This window comes from Lonchura striata, chromosome 1A (genome assembly GCF_050655825.1).
Source record: "Lonchura striata isolate lonStrDom1 chromosome 1A, ASM5065582v1, whole genome shotgun sequence".
Taxonomy (NCBI): domain Eukaryota; kingdom Metazoa; phylum Chordata; class Aves; order Passeriformes; family Estrildidae; genus Lonchura; species Lonchura striata.
In genome coordinates, this window is record NC_140741.1 from 56081145 (window position 1) to 56105135 (window position 23991).

Sequence of the window (23991 nt, forward strand, 5' to 3'; positions counted from 1 at the left end):
TGCTAAATCTTCACAAAGTGTGTAGAGAGAATATTGAGGCGCTGAGGTCTCTTTGCCATTAAAGAGCGAGCCAAGTCCATCCCAAATGTTGTACTGAAGGGTCTAAAACTGTGAGTCCTCATGGCAGAGATCTGCTGTGACACACCTAAATGCATGTTGCCAGATGTTTACATTTAGCAACAACAAAGAATAATTTATCTTACTCTTCATGGTGGCCTGAGTTTACCTGCTATTTTTACCTGCTAATCATGTTCAGATATGCATTATGTTATCACAGAAGTCCCTGGCAAAGGGATTTACCATTTACCTTATGGCAGGCAGTAGTACTATTTGTATGAAATACTGTTAAGGAAGGGGTCACAATCTGCCCTTTGTGGATTTAGAGGCCAGGTATTTGATCCTTATCAAACACATGTTTCCATCCCATTCAAAGGAGGAGTCCTTCACTAGGAGAAGAAATACAAAATACATTTTTTAAGACTTTCTTATTAATGTGAATTTCCATTTCTTCTGATGCAAACAAAGCAGAAAAAGAATGACAAGAAATGTCCTCAAAACCAAGAAGCAAGAGTGTTTACAACTGCCATACGTATTTTCTCACATGCTCCCAAAATTTTTTAAAATATTTCTGTAGAGACAAATGATTGCCTGGGTGTCTAAGCAGATTTTGCAGAAAGACTGCTTTCCATAAAGCCTTCAAGATTATGCACATATCATGCATTTGTTGTGTTGAGTCTTCTGTCATCTGGCGTAAAATATTTCTTATTTAAAGGCTGCATTTTATGGTGATAAAGTTTTACAGACTAATAAAGACCATGGCCAAGATTTTCAAAAATGACTAATGGTTTGGGAGACTTTTTGTTTTGCGGATCCAACCTGAGACTCTTTCCAGAACCTCATTTCAGTAAGAGGCAGCTAAGAATTTTGTGTTAATGAGGTAATTTTTAACTTGAGAAGCTGAGTGATCGAAGGCACATATCAGTGAAATACAAAGTGCTCCTGAGACCATGAACATTCTCTCAAAAAGTAAAAATCAAAATCTCTCAGTAAGTATGAAAGATATTTGCACAACAATAAAAGGAAGTGGAAAAAATATTACAGTAAAAATACTGTGGATACCCACCCTGAGTTTTGGAGATAATGTCTAAGAGATATTGTTGGATTTGTTCTAGTTTGAGAAAGATGTCAGAAGCCATTACAGAATTTTTACTCCATGTGTCTCCTTTCAAGCCACACTGTTAATCAAGAGAATTTGTATTAAAAAAGTATAAAAGAGTGAGGAGCTTCAACAACTGCAGGAGGTAGTAACATTTCCTTGGGAGGAGTAATGTACATGCTTGAAACTGCACCAGCTCACAACCTCGAGAAAGACTAGAAGAGTAAAAAAGACAAACTAGAAAGACCCATTGGGAGGAGAAATGGACTGGAAGTGCTGTTTGGAGCTGCTCTGTTTTAGCATCAGAGCTGCTGACAGTGAAAAAACGCATTACTTTCTTTCAGTAATGGCTGCCATATGTCTCAGATTGAATTAGAAGCAAGGTCTGTTAAGCATCAAGCATGTGTATAGTTCATCACTAGCAAACCCAGGAGTGTACTGCAAGTAGAGCTTACTCATTAGCCCTGTGCATTGCTCCATTTAGCAGAGGCTGCAATCCAGGGTGCCTTAATTTGGGCAGTACTTTACTAAAAGCTATGTGCCTTGCTCCACAGGACAATCAATTCATCTGAAACAAGCTCTTAAATTATCTTCATGGTTACTAGAGAAAAAGTAGCACTTCAAAAGCTGAAGACAGTAAGTCCAGTTTGTGTTCTCTTATCCTATACTCCAATGGTAGCTCCAGATATCTTCATGGAGGTGCTGACTTTTACTCAGGCTTGTCTGCCTCCTTAATTTCTGATGAAAGACATGTAGTGATCTGTCTCTTTCAGCATTGCTGCTCTGAGTTTTACTCAAGAGTCAAAAAGACAAAACTTCTATTTCCAAACTGTTCCCTGACCAACAGACAGTGATATATCTCAATTAATATTATCTGCTGCTCCTTTTAAAAAACAGCCAAAGGTCAGCAAGATCAAAGAGTCTAAAAGAAAGCAGATGACTGAGCCCTTCAGGCTAGCCCAAGGGACACTGCACACAGATCAAAGGACCAGACCAGATGTTCCAGAGCCTATTCCTATGGATGTATTTTAGTCTACATCATTCCTAGTGAACAAAAGAAATTAAAGCAAAACAAACTTAGGAGCAGGAATGCTGCACCTCTACTAGAAGTCTAGAATTACCTGCTTAGACCTCGCAGAGGAAGAAATTTTATTTCTTATTTAAATAGGCATTGTGCTTATGCAGGCAGCTGAAGTATAGGCAGTTTATGTGGGGAGCTTTCAGTTTAGATCAGAATACATTGCTTAAAGAAACCCTGGGGAGCAGTTTGACTGGCTTAATTTGTTAAAAGGAGATGTCACCTGACCTCTTGTTTATATAGGATGTAGGAAGATAAGATCCCATTCTAAAAGTCCAGAAACAAAACTTTAGCAGTTTATTTTCTGCACAAGTTCACTCCCTTATCAAAACTACAGTGGGAGCAGAGTAGCTTAGCAGAAAAGAACAACTATGGGAAAGGTCTCAGCTTTTATGGGAAATATATTGGCCTCCTGAATATACTTAATTAAATAATTTTTGGCACTTTATTCTTTTTCTCTCTGGTTTGAACTCTTTACCATGGTGACACCAAAAAGGTTCCATGACATAATGCCAAAATCTGATATTTGTCTTGGATTGCTAGGTTTACTTTAACTACTATGGAAATGTTACTGTCAATCTCTTACTTTGCCTTGTTTTCATGATTTCAACAATTTCAACACTGAAACAAATCTATCCCACCCTGGAACTCTATTTTTAAAATGCTAAATATATCTCAAATTAAAATATCTAACATGGATTTATCAATTACACACATATATTGAGTTGCTGGGACAATTTCTATTTTCCAGACACCTAATGGTAAATGAAAATATGTATTAGTGATGTGATGCCCATTCTTTAAACATGCAGAAGTTCTGAACCATAGAGCATCAAGGATTAAATATTCTGAGATAATGGAATGACAGTGAAAACAAATTGGTTTTACTATCCTTTAATTATATCCTTATCCTTAATTTATGTTAACGTCTGTTTTCTTGTTTACTTCTGTTGTTAAAGAAGTCCAAAAATATTTGAATTCATTTTAGATCCCCACAGTAAGACAAAAGATTTCAAGAAGCTTAGTTATACAAAGTTCTGTCCTCTAAAATTAATGAAAAGGGTTGCATAAAAGATAACTCCCACAACTTAATGAAAAAAATATTTTATTCCCTTTACAGTAATGATCTGCTACAGTGATTTTGCCACATGAGAAATTCAAGATTCAGGGGCTTTTTTAATATTTAGAAAGAAAAGCCAAATGTCATAAGCTATATGAAAACTCAGCTCTTATTTTCCATTAATTGTAGTAATTTTTGCTCTAATTTTTAATGCAGATACTCTTGGGAAATACTGAAATTAAACATTTGACTATGTGATTTTTATTTTCTTAAATCGTAATATCAGTCATCGCTTTCAAGAGCTCGCATTTCCCAAAGCACTCGAGTTTTCTTCCAGAGTCTCAACTTCAAGCTCAAATCTCACTCACCATGACTACTCCAGTCACTGATTATCCTTTCAGATGGAACATGTTGAAACTAAGTCTTTATTGTGTAGATGAAATTCCTCAACTCCCAGCACTTTGATGCAAACTGACACCACATTTTCTTTGAAGACAGCTCTGGAACCCAGCTCCAGGGAGAATTCATCACCCATCCGTGCCCAAGCACCATGCAGTGCTCCAGAGCCCTAAATAATGACCTAAATAACCCTAAATAATCAAAGGGGTTTCAACACTACCTGCCCTTTTCTTAGATGATTCCATGCTCTTCATGGTGGCAGCTGGGAATTCCAGCAGTAAATTCTTAGTTCCCTTCTGCATTTTCTGTGTGATACATATCTCAGCTGTGATTTCCATTAGGAGCAACACACCTTTCCTTCTTCTGAATTGAGGGTGGGAATTATAATATTGCAGGGGGTGGTTCTTCTTATCCAAAATTAGGAAGATGAACCAAAAAAAATCTCATTTTTATACACCAGTAATCCCAAATTCTTCTTCAAATCAATGCAGCATTGCACATAATTTTGAGAACTTACTGGTCTTGCTGTGTTGTTTTGTTTTTTTTTTTTTTTTTTTTTTTGTTTTGTTTTTTGTTTGGTTTTTTTTTTTTTTTTTTGACACCAAAATGACTGTAATGATGAAATCTAAAAGTGAAGCTCAGGAAACTATTATTCATGTAGTTTAGAAACCAGTGTGTGTAGTAAGATGGAAAGCAAAATCATACAATGTGATTGATGTGATACTGGAAAGATGATGTAAATAGGAATTTTGAAAGACTTATTTATCTTCAATACAGCTTATTGGTATATAATGTATGAAATTGTTTTATAACATATGGAATTTATAAAAACCTCCAGTACTTCTGTCTGAAATATTTTGCATGTTTCAATGAAAGCATTATCATCAACAGAAATATTTTTGCAAGTATTATTTAATAAGTTCCAAAGTGTCTTCATAGTTGTTTCAATATGTGCTCTGGTCAGGTTGACCAAATACTGTGACAGACTTGTATGCATTGTCCCACACTGGGATTCACAGAATAAAGACAAAGCTGCTTTTTTTTTTTTTTTTTTTTTTTTTTGCACAGTGCAGCTTTCCTCTTTTTCAGAAGTCAGGTGCATTTGACCAAATCACTTTGTTTCTACATTGTCATATGGAGAACATAAATAATTAAATAATTTTTATCTTCTCATGTATTTACCTCATTTCTTCACTTCCTTCTTAATTAGATTTTATTTTCTGATTTTCTTTAACAATTTCAGAATAAAAAGGTAACTGTACCAGAGGTACCATATAAGAGGGATGATACTTTAAAAAAAATATATTCTAGTAATCAAAACTTGTTAAAAATATTGTGTTATTTGATCTGTAGATTAAGAATGCAAATTATGAAAATGAACATAATTCACCTCTTAAAACAGGTAGAAGGGGTTACAACCACAAAGTATCATTTTATAGCACTGAAGAGTAGCAATACGTACATGTCAGCCCACAATCACTATCTTATCTCATAACAGTGTGATAAAAAGTGCTCCAGCCTCTAAAGCTGATTTCTTTACATGATGAAGTGATAATATGTCCTGGTACTTAAACCTGACCTATCTACATTCAAGGTGAGTGTCCTAAAGTGCAGCTAGCACTCTTTTCTTTCTCATTTCAACTGATATTGAACTTTTGAGACTAAGTAGAAAAGAGAGTTATTTCTGTGTGAAAGCCTTAAGACCTACAGATTAAGTTCTTTTTCTTATGGATGGAAAAACTTTCAACCAATGTCAGAATCTGGAAAAATATTAATAACCAACATGTCCTCCATGAACACTCTGTCTATTAGGTGGCATGTTCGCTAGTGCTGATCCACATGGGAGAGTTAGAAGGGATGGCTCTCTGATTTCACTGCCACTACTCAGTAAATCACAAGTATTAAAATGGGAGCAGATTTGCACAAGCCAGCAAAGGTATAGAAAGAAAGCTCCTGCCTATGGAATATATACCCAAATCTATATCTAGATCAGCTAAGTTAAGATTTTGTGAGTATCATAGGAGTTGGAATTATGGACTGGAACCTGAAACAAGAAATTTTTCACATGAATTTCATGCTAAACACTTCATCTGTAGAACTGGTTAGTAAAATTGATATTTTTCCCCATGGGTTACTAGTATTCTTAGAATCACAGATTCACAGAAGTTATAAATAAGTCTGAAGAAACATCTGAAGGTTGTTTAGTTCAATCTCCTTCTAAAACTAAGGCTAGCTTCAAAGACTAATCTGTCCCTTAGGGCACTGCCCATGCACATTATGAAAATTTCTGAGGATGTAGAGTCCACAGCCTCCTGGGGCAATCTGTGACACTCACTGTGAAGAATTTTTTGCATGCCCAGCTCAAATTTCTCTTTCTGGAACTTTCTATTTGCCACCGTTCCCTTTCACCATGCACCCAAAAAAGAGTGATACACTTTTTCTTTATGACTCTTTTCGGCAGACTGCAGTAAGACATGGACTGAGACATATGGTATATTCAGAGAGGCTATGGGAAGTACTTTAGCCTTACCTGAAAAGAAGAAGGTTGAGGGAAATTCTCTTAACAGCTTGTAATCTATCATGAGTTGGACTGTTCTCAGTCTCACTGTTCACACTCTTTCATTTTGTGTAAAACTACTCAGTGTACTGAAACAAGCTGAAAAGAATAATACTTTTCAGTTGTGTTGTTAGATTACAGCAATCAGGTGACATACCTCATTATCAGTTTGCGCTCTAGAAGCTTTAGTGTTTATTGTATTTTTCCATGAAGGGAACAATTGAGTTAAAAGCTCTCTGGAAATGGTTAAATACCATTTTCTTTTTCAATTTTCCTTTTTCATTTAATTTTCTTTTCTTTGGGGAGTTTTGCATGCACTTCCTTCTTTTTTTTCTATGTTGCAATGCCTAGGTGCTATTCCGTAGTGATTCCCACCCTGATGTGTTCAGAAAGCCCCAGATTTAGACTTCATTTTGCAATGAAAATTCTAGCCAACTTGTAACATATTTTACTGTCAATCCTTCCTGTACATGGGTAAAAAAGCAGCAGCATTTATGAATTACAAAATGAAAAAAAATAAGGAGGGAAATATTTCTATTGTTTTCTGAATCTCTCCTTTTGTTTTAGTCCTAGGTCTCTTTGTGAATTGTGTTTTGATTTTGAACATCTGGAACTGGCAACATGCCGACTAAATGGTTTGGTATGAATTGGTTTGGGTTTTTTCAGAGGTGATAGTTTCTGCTTTTGCTATAGAAACTAGCAAAGTTTCTGTTTGAGTGTTTAACAGTCTAGTAATTGAAAAGAAAAGAGTACCCATGGGATGATCTGTACTTGCAAGCAAGCCACTTACAGCTCTCAGTTACTAACACATTTATTTTAGTGTGTTCCAAGATGCTGACAATATTTGGACTATTTAGTCCTGGATGGAACATACTACCATGTCTTTACCATGTGTAGCTGCATTTTACTCACCACCTGTGGTTTCTGAGAGATTTCGCTGTTCTTTTGACAATAATGAAACATTAATTTGCATGTCTTCATAGTGCCATGATTCCCATACTGTAAACTTCATAAGGCATTGATTTATTGGCCAACACAAGTGTAGTTGCACATGTTAAATGATGTGTACAAACATATTGAAGCATCAAAGTAGAGAAAACAGTTTATTTAACCTTACAATAAATTTTAATAATACTAGAATAGCTTCGATTGTCTTGTCCTAACCTGGTTTTTTTTTTCATTTTATAAAAGAAACATAGTTGTCAATGATATCAACAAAAGGACACTATTTTATATGTTTTATTTTCTACAGTCTGATTAAAAATAGCATGCAAGTAACTGAATAAAAATATTTGTATATATGATTTATTTTGAAATAACAATTTTACCAGCAATGAATAAAAACTCTTACTATGACAGTTAAATGAAAGTATGACAAAAAGAAGAGTAAACAATTATTTAACCTGAATATTTTTTTTCTTGTTATCTTTCATGTATTCCATTAAAATAACAATGGCATAGGCTCTAAACACATATTTTCACAAATTTTAAATTGTTCATATATTGTTAAATCATTTTTTCCTTTGCAGTGGGTAACAATATATAAAAGGCAGGATGATTAGGAAAGTTGGACAGGAATCTTGTATGGACATATGCCAGCCCACACTACTCACTGTAACTCACAATGAATCTCACCTAACTTCCCTGTGAGTCTGGAACCCACTGGCATATATTACATGCATGAATACAGATTTTTATGAAGTTGAATCTCTTTCATCAACTCATCTAGCCAGATAAAGACATATTTTGCATCAGATTTGGTAATTCTTGTGCTTTCTAAATAGAACCATTTGTAAAAATATGCACACGTTCCCTTAAGTTTGCCAAGTCCTTGCTAAATATTAACAAACAGAATGGATAATATGCAGATTGACACTTGCTTTAAGGCGTATCCTAATTTTAAAGCACTACCATGGTGTGTTATTCCTGCAGTTACTGCCCCTGGAAGGGAACTGGATGATCACAGGTATCTCACTCCAGTGAAATCTCAGCGGCCACGCGAAGGCAGTTGTACATCTCCTGTGGCAGGTCAGCCCGAGTGAGGTTGTTTCCATCCAGGCGCAGATGTGTTATCCTGGAATAGCTCGTCGGTCCAACTACCTTACAGAAGCTGCTCAGTGGGAACTCTGAAGCAAAGAGAACAGAAATAAGAGGAAAACATTAATAATTAGGACAAATAGGACAAAACAATTATTTTTCTGCCTTTTAAGTTGAAAATTATGACCTTAATTCATTTTACTGTTTTAAATATTTTGCATTTACACTGATGAAAATCCCTGTAAATTTATTAGAACTTGAGGGGCTTGTGTTGGGTTAGGCTCTTTCTGTTGTGAAAGGTTCAGAATTTCAAGACTGAGTTTTTCAAATGCCATTTTCTTTTAGACTTCAGATTTTATATAGAAGTCTAATCTGGCACTTAGATAAAAGGAAAAATCAGTCTTTAAAAAAAAAAAAAAACTAGATGCAGAGGGATGAATCAGTCAATGGAAGGGTAAAACTGTTTTATAAGATATTGAAGGAAGTAAAAAGTTTCTGGAGAAATTGAAGCCTTGATACAGCTTTACCCTAAAGTGCAGGCAGTCCAGTGGGTGTCTGTGTATTTTGTGTGTATTTTGTTTCACCTGTTTCATAATGAAATTTGGGTCTAGAGTTGGAGAAGAGTTTTACATTTAAACTGTGCAGTTGAACCTTTCCACATCAGAATTAGGAGTATGAATGCAAAAATTACTTATTAAATATATATATTTATTGCAATTTCGATATTATGCTATATGTGGTCTCTATTCAGTTGAGGTTTTATTTGGTTCTCATAACACCAGATAGATCTTGAACAGAAATTTCTCTTGTGTCCTATGGTCAGTATGAACTGTAATTCTTTGATCAGTATGAAGAGCACACACCCACCCATATTATAGACCTCTTTCATGCAGAGAAGATCTATCCTCAGGAGAGAATGTATGTGAATATATCTGATGTCCCCTGCATACCACATTGAGTGATTTTGCAAAGAGGGTCTTCATTCCCTGTTTCCTTTGAGTCAGACAGAGGATTAATCTACTGAAAAGCTCCATAACTACTAAAGAAACAGTCTGAGAGACTTGCTTTTCTTCAGAACACTGACATCACACAGATAATTCACACTGAATTCACAAAGAAAATACTTTAAAAGGCTAAAGGGACTTCTTAAGTGAACCCATGCATCTCATAATTTCTGAGACATCAAGTTAGTATTATCAAAATCAAATGCCATTTTTCATAAGTCACCTTATGTATCTTTTCTACATGGCTATAACTCATCTATGTATGATCAAATTATAGTACTAAAGGAAGTGGAGGAAGTGCCTTTCATACCTTCTCATTAATTTTTGAATTAACATCCTTCTAATTGGATTCTTCTAGGACTTGAATTACAATAATTTTCTATCAGTAATGAAACACGGCTTTTGTAAACTAAGTATAAGTGTACAGGCAGCTCTTAAGAGCATAAGAGCATAGGTAATTTTTTGGACAAAGATATGATGTTAAGAGAGGGTAAAGAATCATGTACCTTCCACAAAGTAAGTTGTTTTGAGTAGGGGTTAAGGAAATATAATTTAAAAGTCAGATCTTGATCTCCAATTTGATCAAAGAACATTAAAGCAATTTCCTAGATTTTGTGTAGTGTTCAGCCTTCTTTTGAAAAGTTGTAAGATTAATAGCATCCTTTGGGCAGTCCATGTTGCAATACAGTAAAATTGTAATACTTCAGACCAAATCTAATACTCTTCTGGTTCAGAATTTACTAGCAGAAACAAATTAATGATTCTTGTTCATTAAGATCAAGAGACATTTATAGGATTATGTCTGTGTGGAATTTTGCTGAATGAAAACATAAATTCCTGACATTTAACTAATTTTTTTGGGCTATAGACTATATCATTGACTATTTAGTTCCAGTTTTCTTCAGATAACTTGGGCTTAATTTGTAAAGTTTAAAATAAACCTGAATTCTAGTATAGATTTTTCCATCTTCTTGTCATTCAGGAATGACACAGTAAGTATATATTTGCTGATGACAAACACTTAAAAATTTATAAATGTAAATTTTAGGGTTTTTTCCCCCATATTGTTACTTTTGAATATAAATGCTTACATTTGGTTGCAAAAGAAGATATGTTTATACAAGCTGGATAGATGGTTAACTATTCAAAGGACATAATCTTCATACACATAAACCAGAAAATTTAACTGTAATAACAAAATTCTGATCTGTGCTGACTGTTTATGAGGCTAGAACCACTTGGGAAGTGGATAGACATCTTGTCCTCCCAGAAGTTAAATGAACTCAGTCATGGACCTCAGTGGGATTTTGTTCCAATATTCGGTCTGCATCATCTGAATGTGGGTATCAATTTTTTTACACAATTCCCATATATATATAACTCTTTGTAAAATTTTCAGTCATTAAAAGCATATTAAATAAATGTTTTATTTTAGGTGCAGTATCTACTAGAAGAAAATAAGACCAGTGGTTCTTGTGAGTGCACTTGATGAGCTGTTACCTGTATATCTGTATGGGGAATTGCAATACTTTAGACTGGAGTACTATAGCATCAAATATCTCAGTAATTTACTTCCTCTTTTGTTACACTTATTAATGTTTCATCTGAAAAAATGTCTTCCTGAATTTATGAAATTCAGGTTCAGAGACAGTGCACCTGGACTTTTTTCCCCACATATTTTCCCAACAGAGAATTCCTGCATAAACCAGACACTGAGAGAATAAGAAGCATTGGATGAAAATTAGGTTTTCATCTAACAGTACAGTGGACAATCATAACAGATTGGAAGTTATATAGTCATCATTTGTTGGTTCATTAATCACATGACACATTTTTAGATAGGCCATGTTAAAAAATATCCTTTGGGAATTGTTGGAGTGAGCCAGATAAAGGACTATAAAGCACCTACACAATTTGATAAATACTCAACTGTCCTCTGGAATATTTTCATATTTCCCCTTTCATACTCCATTTATATGGAGTAGCCCCATTACTTCCTGGGGTTTCCTTCTTAATCCCTTACAAGTACAGATGAAATATGGAGAAGGCCGTCTTTGGACCCTTTTCTTGTTTCACTAAACCTCTTTGATTATTGATGTTTTTTTCCATCCTGCAGAGTTTCTTTTTGCCTTGAAGAGCCTGTAACATAAGTCTCTGTGTGTGTGTTTGTGTTTGTGTACATGCATATGTATGTGTGCATATAATAATAATGTCACCTTAAAGACATTTTAATTTAGGAACTACAGTTTAGGTTTGAGCTGTGGAGAAAGCAAAAGCTTTTCTAAATCTTCCATGGTCCTATTATAGCTTGGAGATCCAATGAGCACCAAGTACAGTAGATAAAACTGTAGATTTGACACCTACAAACAGTATAATGGATGTGCTTCAATTTATTGGTTAGAAAACAGAGGAGTTACTCTGAATTTGATTTCACAGAGGGAAATAGCAAGTAATAAGGCAAAGCCAATTCTGCTACATATTTTTATGTGGTTATTCACCAGTTCTTGTTCAAAAAACTCAGTCACTCAAGAGTATTTCTCAGATTATTTTTTATGAATGACAATGCACAAATGATTGTAGCAAGTCCATGGTGAAACTCATGGACAGTAATTTAGAGAAATATTCTTTCCAGTAATATCAACAAAGTTGGGACCAGATTATTCTTTCTTAGTCAAATATAAATTTTAACTGCAAGCTTTAAGGTACGTAAGAAAAAGGGAGACATAGTAATTTAAGAACTATGGAGAAATATCTTTATGTTAGTTCTCAGTATAATGAAAACTTCTAACTAAGCAAGCACAAACTGAAAGATTATACCTTTTGTGTATTTGAGGACAAATTATCATTAGTCCTTAGAAGTGTCTCACTGCATATGTTTACCATAGGCCATTGCATGGAACAGAAGCTGGCCTAGTTTACTTTCATAAATCACTTCACTGGTAAATCATAACAATTTATTAAACAAAGGAACTGGTTGTTGGTTTGAGGCTTAAATAATTGCAGATCAATCAACAAAATTTCCCAAAAGACTAAGCACCCACAGCTGTAGGTCAGGTATCATGAATGATGAAATCCAAGGGCTTTGTTTGCCCTATATAAAGGATTATTTCAAATTAATTTTTTTGTCCCACATTGTCAATCAGCATCTTAGTGAACTATATATTATGCCTATAAAATTAGAGAGTTGAGAAAATTGATTCTTGAAGTGTGCTAGATTTTATGATAAAGAAAAAAATCATAATTCTGGTGCATCAATCCATAGGGTATCAAGGATAGTGTAGCAGTAGCTCATGAATATCCACTCCCCACACCATCCCCCTGAAAATGCAGCTTGCGCTGAAAAGCTAAAATTGTTGTCATAGTCCTTGGCTCTGATGTCCCTGGAAAAGTGAATAGAAGCCAAGCTTGGTACCTGGTTGACTTGCAGAAGGCTCACATCATTCTAAGCAGGGGAAAGTGCTTATATCTCATAAGAAAATAAAAATCATATTTTTTAGCTATTTTAGGAGTGGCAGAGTGTCTGGTAGAGTTCACAAGTTGCTGTATGTAGTGCCTTAGGTGGGAACTATTAACTCATTGTTTTTGCTCATGAAAACAAGAAACTGAGATGCACTAGGGAAAAAAAAAGCCACTGAGAATAATGAAATATAGTAAATACAAAACATTTCAAAATATCTTGCCCTCAGTCTGGCAAGATCCCCAGTAAAAATATTTGGTTTTAAATGCTATGTCTCCATGGAGTTAGCTATGTATGGAGTAGCTAATGCTAATATCATAATCTTTGATGGATTCAAGCAGACAAACAGAAGGGAGGATTTTGTGGTTTACTTTATATCAACAAGCAAGATGATCTAAATCTTCCTGAAGAACCACATCTCCATCAAGGACTACCACTGACAGATGTGCAGCTGGAGAACTTCTGGCATGGTGGTGAGGCCTCTCCACCTCTGTAACACCTCCTTGTTAATCCAGGAATGGGACAGCCTTGTGAAGGCCCTGTCTCTGCAGAAACCTTCATGGTCTCATGCAAGGTGTGGCATTTCTTGACTTCAGAAGGAACATTTTTCAGCTTGTGAATGGAGACAAACTTGCAAACTGATCATATGATGTGTGAAACAGTAATAAAAAGAAAAAACAGGGGCAGCTCTTTGGATTTCAAGAGAGCTGTGGAGGGATGTTGCATGAGGCAAGGGAAGAAAGAAACAAATGCAGTTTTTCACTGCATTTTGTGCCTGATACCTATGAATTTGGTGGTTTCTCCCTTTCTTCTCCCTCCAGCATTTTGATTCCTATCTCCTGAAAGGTTAACATAGTCATATCCTCACCTGACACCTCTCTCTTTTTATCGACTCAAGAATTTTGAACATCTTTCTGCACTGATTAAACTTTTTATTTTTTTCCTGAATTGTATAAGACAGCTCCATTGGCTTCTATGTAGTTACTCCAATTTACACAAGATGAGAGTTTGAGGAAAAAATCCACATCAGTATGAAAGCATAAATTTCTCATTTTGAGTGTATTCAGTAAATATCTGTCCTTTAATATGAATGTGGACAACTATTAGGTAAATGTCAGTGTGCTAACAGTCTAACCAGTCAGACTGGTTCATGTGTTATTTCAGATACTTGCATTGAACATCAGTATCTAGTCTGTGATAAACATTAATGAATGTGTGTAAATTTAACTTACTGTTAATTTTGTTGACTTGGAGGTAGAAGTTTTCCAGGTTCTCACTGACAATTGGAATGCTCTTCAGCTGATTGAAGGAGAGATCCAGCTCAACTAGTGATGTGATGTTGAAGACATTACCTGGTATTCCAGAATCTGTTAATTTATTGTGGGATAAACGTAAATATTGTAGGGCTTTAAAAGCTTGGAAGTACTCATCAGGAACATTGGAAATCTGATTATTATCAAAATACAGCATGAGCAAGGAGTGAGGCAGTCCTGTCGGTAGCTTTGTAAGTTGATTGAAGCTTAGGTCAAGATACAAAAGTGAATTCAGACCTTTAAAAGCCCCAGAAATAGAATCTGCTTTCAGCTGGTTGTTCTGGAGGTGAATGACAGTCAGATTCATCAGCCCTTCAAATGCACCAGGATTGACTTTTGTGATCTTGTTGTGACTTAATTGCAGGTCATCTAGAGTTTTGGGAAGTGGTCCAACAGCTTCAGTCAAATTGTTGTAGTTAATGTGAAGTTTCTTCAGGTTCTTCAGTTTAGAGAAGACTCTCCCCTTAATTTTAGAATTTTCCAAATGGTTGTGATCCAGGATCAGCCACTGTAGGTCTGTTACATTGTCAAATGTGTTCTCCTCAATTCCCTCAATCATGTTGTTTCGAAGATAAAGGTATTTTATCCCACTTGGTACAATTGGAATGGTTTTCAGCCTAAGATTGTCACAATACATGGCAGTAGGGTAGCTTAAAGGACAATTACATTCTGGGGCACAGACTGCTGCAGATGGCCCAAAAGGATCATAACCATAATCATCTCCAGGACCATAATCACTCCAGCAGAAACTGCCACCAATCAACAGCAGAAAGACAGCTAGGGAGTTTAAACCCATCTTTCTAATGTGTCTTGTCCCTGTATGGTGAAAAGGAATAAACAGGATATAACATTAGTTTTTAAATCTCTCAGCAATATTTGAAATTTTACCATATAAAGATTATATTTAAAAACTAATTATGGTTCTATTTAAAGTTTTTAGTTAAGAAAACAAAATTGAGTTGTTAGCATTACATTGTTAATACTATGTTACTGTCCCTGTGGTGTATAATCTTCCTTTGCAATGCAAATTTTTTGGCCATTTTGCTGTTGTAAGTAAAACTTTTTTATATTTTTATGCATTCATTGATTAAGTTACAATACAGATGATGAAGTACAGGGTTTTTAAACTTGCCACAGAAGTTTTCAGTTTTGCTGAAGGCCACTTTCAGAGACAGTGCCACCATTTAAATTCTACCAAACATTCCTAATGTGCTGAATTGTCTCATTTCTAAACATGTGGCTATTTAAGTTTGAAAGAGACAGGGAAATTAAAACTGAGGGTAATGCTCTCATGCATTGTGTGTTGTTAAGATGTGTGTGGCTTGAAAACTCTTTTTCTCATGGATTATGGTCTGTAAAGCATGGTCCACAAATTTCATAGTCACCTAAAGAACAAATGAATAGGACTGTAAAGTATATTATCTCTAACATGCCAGCCAACTAGTATTACATATGTGTGCAGTGGATCTGAAATGACTGAATCTGACAGTGGACTTGAAATTACTGAATTTCAGATAGTGAAAATGTTCTTGCAAATTCTCTATACATCAAAGGTGTTGGTTACATTTTATGCCCATTGTAAATTAATTGAACAATGAAACACTGGCTTTACATTATTTGTTTTTCAGTTCACATACAGCAAAAGGACATTCGGTGTCCTTTGTGAGGTGACTTGACACTTAAAGGCCACAGCTTTCTCATCAGGCACTCCACAAGATGCCAATTAATCTGTGAAGACTTGTGTCTTGTTTATACTTCTTACTGGCTAGATATATGTTCTCCTGGAAAAGTAGGTCTAGAATCAATAAGGTCAGGGAGCTTACTTTGATTTTCAGTAGTAAAAGACAAGGCTACAAGTACTCAACTACTGTTCAGAGAATGAGAGGATTAAGAAAATCCTTAAAACCTTTTTTTTCTCAAGGAATTTCAGAAAGTATGTGAAGCCTGTAAACAGAGCACAAGACATTGATCTCAGATCTGGGCAGTCTTCCAGCAGAGTAAGTTAGTCTTGCTATTGGAATTGTTACACAGAGAAAGTGCAGGGCCATAGCTACAAAATTTTCTATAATTCTAAATGTCTTTGCTTCTATTGGCTTCTTAAAAGCCACATCATATTCTAGTGAGATAACAATCTCATTTAAAGCATCTCTAGGCAGGGCCTATTGATCTCATGCAGTACAGTACAAAGTCTTTTTAAAAAATGTTTTAATGTTACCTCCACTGAATAACCCATAAAGTCCTACTGCTAGATATTAAGCTGCTGTTCCCTGAAAAAGGAATCTGATTGCATATCATCTCCATGGTGTTGGTCCCATCACATTTACCTAATTACAAACCCTAGGATAATCATCAAAATATTAGTTGTCAGTGTAATTTTCTTTGCCTGTTTTTCATTACTGCGTGAGAACATACAACATAAATATGAGCTCAACCTTTAGACCCCTGCTGGTATAAATAAGTACAGCTCATCTGAAAGCAAAGACTGAAGTAAGACAATTCATCTCAAAATCCAGTCCTGTTTAGGTACTAAACACTAAAGAAAAGAAATCAAGTAATTCTGTATTCAAAGTATAAAAAGAGGGTAATGAACTCCTTGGACTACATTCTTTGGCCTTATAGTGACATTTTTTACACAACTCCTTAATTTTATAGTTTTAAAATAACATAGACATTTTAAATTAAAATTCTATTTTTCTTCTAGTTTAAAATAATATCTGTAATGCTAAGTTTCATTATTGTTATCATAGTCTTACTGTCCTTTAGAGTATAAAGTTTTACTGCTCTGCAGAACCCTAGAAGTAACTAAAAATGTTTGATAGCAAGTGTTTTGAGTAAATTTATCAAAAGATTTTAGAATTTATGTGACAATTCTGTAGTTAAAGGGCATATGGGCATCTGTGTGATATAAAATTGCAAAGTAAATAGGAAATTTATTTAACTTGTTATATTAATGCATTTCTCATTCAGGTATCTGAATGTCTCACTGTCAGAAGTGTAAAAGGTTAATAGATCATGCGTGTTTGTTGCACTGAACTACATAAATCCAAACTATAAAATCAGAATACATTCTTTGATGTTTATCTTACAACATAAACATGTTTTAATTAATTGCCTGTGCCTGTTCTAAAGAGTTGTGTTGCAAAATAACTGTGAAAATATTTGTGAAGTTGCTCAGGCAACTTGCCAGAACATATTATATGGTAAATCCATGATTTTGGGAAAATATTTGCTACATTAATGTAGAAATCCTATTCAAACTATGTTTGATCTTGTCTATATTTCCTTAATCATTAAGTTATTGTAAAACAAAATAAATATAAAATTAAGAGTCAATCAACTTTAATTCTGTATTTTAACTTCTTATACAGTTTGCAAAAGACTGTATTTTTTTAAAGTTTCACTGGTGTATTTAAAATATGCTTTAAAACTGATTAGAAATTTAAAAAATACCTAGTGTTTCCCTCTCATTGTTTATGTGATTAATTATTTAAATATCAGGATACGTTGTCTTTTTCTAGAATGAAGCAAAATGATTTAGCAAATGGGGTTTATGAAGCTCTCACTATTATGAATGGAAAAATAAACACTGAGTACTCTTACAAACTTCTTTGTACTGTATGTCAAATCTTATTCTGATGTAGAACAAAACAGACTGTAAAAAACTGCAACACTGATGTACAAAATATGTGAAGCTGTTTTAAGGAAACTAAGAAAGTGAATCGACAGTGAAACTGTTGATTTGTGCTCAATTTACAAATTGGCAAACTTATCCTGTCATGTTTTCATGTTCCCATTGCAGCTACATTTAAACAGCTGAACATTACGGTTAAAGCATGCAGCAGCACTTACCTTACTGCCTTGTAGCTGCTTTCCTTAATTCCCAGAGCAGATGCAATAAGAGGCTGTATCGACCAATATATGCTCTAAACAGTGTCAGGAGGTAAAAGTCTGCCAGATCCTCTGTGTTACAAGAGGGAAAAAAAAAGCCCTAGTCACGCTGTTCTCTGAAGCTGCTATGTCATCATGGTGATCTTGTGGTGTGGCATGTACAAAAATGCAGCTCTCTAATGAACTGCAGGTGGATACCATATTTTGTGCAAGGACAACCCATCAGTTTCTCCTGTGGGATCAGAGAATGATGTTTCACAAACCTGAGAAAGTTAAAAAGCCATAGGTTTATACAAGATTTTTTTTTTTATTTTAGAGAGAAAACGTGTTATTTTGTAAAATAAATTGCAAACAGGCTTTTGTTTTCCAACTTATTTTATACTGCTAGACATGAGCTAACACATAGCACTCAGACCTCAATGCTGCTGTTCTTCTTCAGCCAAGTGACTCATTCATTTTCTGCCTTTTTCTTTAACTGTCTTATGACCACAGTAAAATATCCTTAATGAAAACTTTAGCCTAAGGATCAGATTCAAAATTATCTTTGAATCATACCCTTTTCCACATTACATACTGAGTTCAAAGATTCTTCTACAAATCGGTGAAATTGATTTGGTCTGGAGATTTTCTTTGGTGGTTGAATGTGTGTTTGTTTAATAAAGATACATCCCAGGAATGGGTTTTGAGCAGTTACTGTAAATTCACTCCATACATTTGTTCATTTTGCACTTACAGTTTTCTCCTGCTTCTCAGTATCTGGAACTACTCAGCTTTATGTTGTCTGTTTCTTATTCCATGGATGTAGTTCAAGAATGCATCTTAATGCTTGGATGAGATGTTACTTTCACCAGGCTATGTAGAAAAATAATATATTCATAAAATAACAGTTTAAAGTGGAACTTAATGCTTCCATAAGAACTTTCCCTTATCTCTAAATGGAGGATGTCTTCCTTTTTATGAGAAACATAATTTTTTTTATAGATTTGGGTAGGGACAAATGTCAAATGTGCATATAGAAAGCATTCACAAGCCATTTTAAAGTGTCTTGTGTGTTTAATTGCATTTGACTGTAATTTCTGGGGTAGAAAGTCAGAGATTTTGTCCATTTTCAACTTATTATCTTTATGAAAAATGGTAGTACAGAATGTGTCTGGGCTGGAGAACCCTATCAGTTTGCTGAAGAGAAGCCTGAATATGAGCTTCTCCCAAAATTTGCTGCTGATGTGTCTCAGTCTCCAGAGCAGTGAAGGCTACTGGGAGCAGGGAAAAGCCAGTGTCCTTCACCAATAACAGGAAAGAGAACAAACACTTAAAGACCTCTGTGCTTCTGCAATGCCCCAATTAGCAAACAATTTGCTCAACACAGTGCAATGTTATGCTTTTGAAGTTCCCTGGTGTTAGAGAACCATTTACACTCTGGGAAACACGCTGGTGACAGATTGTTACTGCATTACTGCTTGATTGGTGCCAAAAAGTGAATGTGAAGCAGTGGGATTACAATAGTGAATTAATCTAAGTGAAAAACTGCATGGTATTAGGACTCGAAATGTAGAAGTGGACAAAGCTCCTGTTGTTCTGCATGTAGACAAATGGAGACCAGATGGGGTTTCTCATACACAGAATGATATTTATCTGAAAACTACTTCATTAGCTTTAGTTGACCAAGGAAACCTCAACTGTGACTTGACAGCAAATGTAGCAACAAGCAACACTTAGCAAGAGATCAGTTGGAATAAAAAAATATTTTTCATGCAGAAAGAGATAACCTTTAAGGTAATATCAATATTTGCTCTATGGAAGAATACATAACAAGGTGAGCAATGGAGCATAGTATTTGTAAAGAGAATTTAAAAATCACAGGAAAGACATTAATTGTGCTTTCTCTGACTATAGATTTGTTTAGAAGGAAAAGCCAAATATTATGATAAATTAATGTATATTTTGATCCCTCAGTAATAACTATAGTTTTGCATTTGCAGTACAAATAGAATTGAACATTGTCTGCAAGTACAAGATAATCCAGGCTTAATATGCTTTTGGCACAGTTGTATTTATGAACCAGTTTTTCTGTATATCAAGTATACATCCTTTTTCACACTCTGATAACAGAAATACAAAACATGCATATCTTTTTAGCTTACAAAACTTATTAAGCAAGCATATTTTGAAATTAACATAGTAAAAGCTTGGGTCACATAAAGTTCAGCTGAGACTTGTTCATTCATATAGTTCCTGTCTTGCTGACTGTTTTAAATTAACTATGGAAATTGCACAGTCAAGATGAAGAATCACATACCTTCTGAGGTTAAGATAAAAAACAATAGATTTTCTTTCCCTTTTAATAAGATTTTTATTGTCTCTCCAATCTGTATTTAATACTGCCCTTTGGCATAATTTTTATGCTTTTCCAAATCTTACTGTTCTAACTCATGGAGCTATCACCTCATAAACCTGTTTGGGAGAGCAGGTAGGTACTACAACCCAGCAAATAAAGGTATTGCTTCTTCTGCAACAGAGGGTGGGACTGTGGTTGGGTGATTTCTTTGTTTCTGGTCCTATTTTGTATTCTGTGCAGTAGTTCTTTTTGTAGCTCTCAGAAGTCATTAAACAGCATGTGAATGAAGTCTAGCTAATTTCCAAGGAATACACAAAATAATATATAAATTCACCTGTGTCATCGAAGTTGTAAACTGGTTATGAATATGCTTCATCCTGATGATGTCAGGACATATTAATATTTCATCTTTACAACTACTGTGTTGCAGTTTTTCTTCAAAATTTGTTTTCTTTTGTACCTTAATTATTCATCTTTCTCCGATGGGAAATATGATCAAAAGCTATTATAATCTAATTTTCTTTGACTTGTGATTATGAATAGAAATATTTCTTTTATGTAATACAAAGCTCCTTTGTGATTTTTTTTTTTTTTTTAATTCATATTTTCATGGCTGGAGATGCGCCAAGTCTAATGGGTTGTAATGAAAGAATCTGAAAGCAGGGCTCACTGCAAGTAAATTTGCACTGGCTGAGATCTAGCTGTCAAATATTGTCAAGTTACAGTGTCATCATTTTGTTTCTACACTCATCAGTGATACCCTCTCTTCTTTTTCTCTCTTGCAAAAATGCCTTCTTTATAGCTTCTTTGCACTTCTGCATAAATGGAAGTGCCTCACAATCAATTTGGATTTAATACCCTTTTCCCCAAAAGACTTAGGTTACCAAAGCTTAATAGATACTATCTAAACCAACTGATGTTTTATTTTCACCTTAAACCTGTGCACACATCTGGAACACAGAACCAAGAGAATTGGGTACCCAGTAGCAGGACTAAGGTATTATTGACATGGGAAGATAAAGCTCCAGAAAAATTCCTTGTGGAACTTTTCACACTGCCACATGAAATTAACAATGGTGGTTTTCCTCTGATCACTCAGAATTTAAATTAAATATTACTCTCAAGATTAAATGAAGGTTAGCTCATTTTATTTGGCTGCCCACAGCAGGGGTTAAGAAACCTCCATTAAGGGAAAAGGCTGTTCCATGGACACCATGCAGCAAGTCACTTAAAGAGGCAACATAATGTTTATATATGATGTTTTCTATGCCTCTAATTATACAGCCTGTTAGCCTACATATGGTGAATAAACAAAAATATGACATTGGCACATATCTCCAGGAACAATTAGTTAAGTATTTCTGTAAAACTCTGGAGCATTTTGAAAATATTACTGAAGACTGACTCATATTTAATGTGTTCTACTAAAAACAATTTAATTCCAGGTTCTGAAGGTTGTAGGTGCTTATTTTTTTCATCTGAAAACTTCCATTCTTCATCCTAATTGAATTTTTTTTTTTTCAGCCTCTACACTGGACTTACATGTTGAATGGAAAGTGTTAGAGCACATACTATAAGCATTACAAAATTTGTGGTGATCCAAATCCTTCTTTTCCTTTCTCCTAAAAAGGAAATACCAGCTACGGAAACTTACAAAAATGGTAACAGTGTTACAACCTATTAGCAGACCGCAACAGATATTTTAGTTAGCACAAATCCTTGTTTTTGTCCTTCTGAAAGACTGTTTTGCTTCAAAGCCGATAGTGTCTATATTCTAGTAGTGTTATTCTCCTCTCTGTTGCTTTTCAGACTGTTTTTGATTTGATTCAAATAGTCAACAGCAAAATTTCTTTGAGCTGATCCAAAGTTTGATCAAAACTTTTCTTTTTGATGAGGACTAAACATGAGGGCAAGAGTCTGTTTTTAAACCAGACTTCTTAATATATCCTGTAGGTTTTATCATAACATTTAAAATCTGCTGATCCATGTATAATAGAAAATTAGGTGGCCTTGGAGCATGAGACAATTCAAATGATTCCTAATGTAAAGAATCTAAGAGTATCTCAAGGAGCTGTTGAATTTGTGGGTACATTGTGGTTACAAGTAAAAATTTTAGCAACATGTCTGTATTTCTGTATTGTAAACAGTACAGATAATGAATGGAAAAGTTGGACTTGGTCAACTTAGTTTACCACCTATTATTTGTATATGCTAATGTTGTATTAACATACACTTCATTTGAAAATCATTGGATGCTAAACACCTTCCCAGAATCTAAGCATTATCAATGTCAGTTTGCATTCAGATCACTACAGCTTAAGGTCAGAAGAGATGTTAAAACATCTGGATTCTGCTGTACAACAATAATATAGCATTCGTCCTTCTGCTAGTTTATGTGACCTTGGAGTTAAACAGATCCCCTAAGTCATAATTCGTCTTTGCCATGACAGTGGGACAGTTTGGGAGCCACTTAATATGCAGCTTTTAAAAATACTTCCCACTGTCATTTCTAAAATGAAGCACCTTGGACAAATCCATGGCAATCATTGGCTACCTATTAGTATTTATTTTGAAATTAGCTGTCTTAGCTGTCACTTAGTTCATTACCTCCTGAATGCTGTGTGAGATTTTTACATTATTTTCCCTAGGACTGGTGGCAGATTAAGAACCTTGATGAAGAGACAGCACTTACCTATTTAAAATCCATGAACAGTAACACCACATCAGTGTTCTGGTATTCCCAGGTCCATAAAAATGGACTGTAAATGAACTAAACTATTATTAAATGTCTTCCTGAGATGTTTAAGTACAAACTATTATGACAGCCAAATCTAAAAGTATTTCTCATTATCAAATATTTTTGTTTTTTTTTTTTCTTTAGAAAGAACATGATATAATAAAAATACATCAGTCTGAACAAACAGATCTTTCCAAATGCAGCAAACAATGATTATTTTTATTCATACTCCATTGCTAACCATTGGCTTGTGTCTCTTTAGGTGTAGTAAAGACAGATATATCTACTATATATATGTACAGTAGTAGTAAATGATGTACTATTATAGATAACATTACTAGAATTTATTTTCCTCTAGAAAATCTGCATCTTCCAACTATCTTCTGTCATATTCATGTACAGGGATACTATTATTTAATTTGAACCTTTCTTTTTTTTCTTCATGTCTCATAATGTTTTTCCCTTCTACTTACATTTTACTTTTCAAATGAAATAAAGAAAGTTATGGTTAAAACTGGCCTTTTTGGGTGTTATATCAAGAAACAAGAGGTATATGAAGAGGTATTTTTATTTTTCTTACAATTTTTTCCTTTCAGACAAACTTGTTTATCCTTTTCCTGTTTGGAGACATTGAGCTCCTCTGAAAGACTGGCTGGAAATATGCCTTTGGCCATTTTAAATGGTCAGTTTTGGCAACCACAGATTCCAATCCAGTGATTTAATTGTCTTTATTTTTATCAGGAAATCCAGAGTGGATTAACCTCATGCTGTATGAAACATCTTTTGTCTTAATAATTGTGCAGTGTTTGGAAATTCTACTAATGCTTTACTACATGGCCACATAGCACTGATAAAAGCATCTCAAAAATCAAATTTCCCATTCATAAAACTACTTTTTTTTAAAGTTATCCACCTTATAGGTCACTAAGGTTTCCCCCACTTCTCTACAAGATGCAGACTATCTATTATT

At 34.6% G+C, this 23991-nt stretch overlaps 1 protein-coding gene across 1 annotated transcript; it reads right to left on the reverse strand.

The window, feature by feature from the left end:
• Positions 1–7340: 7340 nt before the first annotated feature.
• LUM (lumican) lies at positions 7341–18102 on the reverse strand. Its single transcript, XM_031507654.3, has 3 exons — positions 17911–18102; positions 13981–14877; positions 7341–8376 (listed from the first exon to the last, which is right to left on the reverse strand). Exons 2-3 carry the CDS (start codon positions 14855–14857, stop codon positions 8222–8224), a joined length of 1032 nt encoding a protein of 343 aa, XP_031363514.1. The 5' UTR covers positions 14858–14877; positions 17911–18102; the 3' UTR covers positions 7341–8221.
• Positions 18103–23991: the final 5889 nt, after the last annotated feature.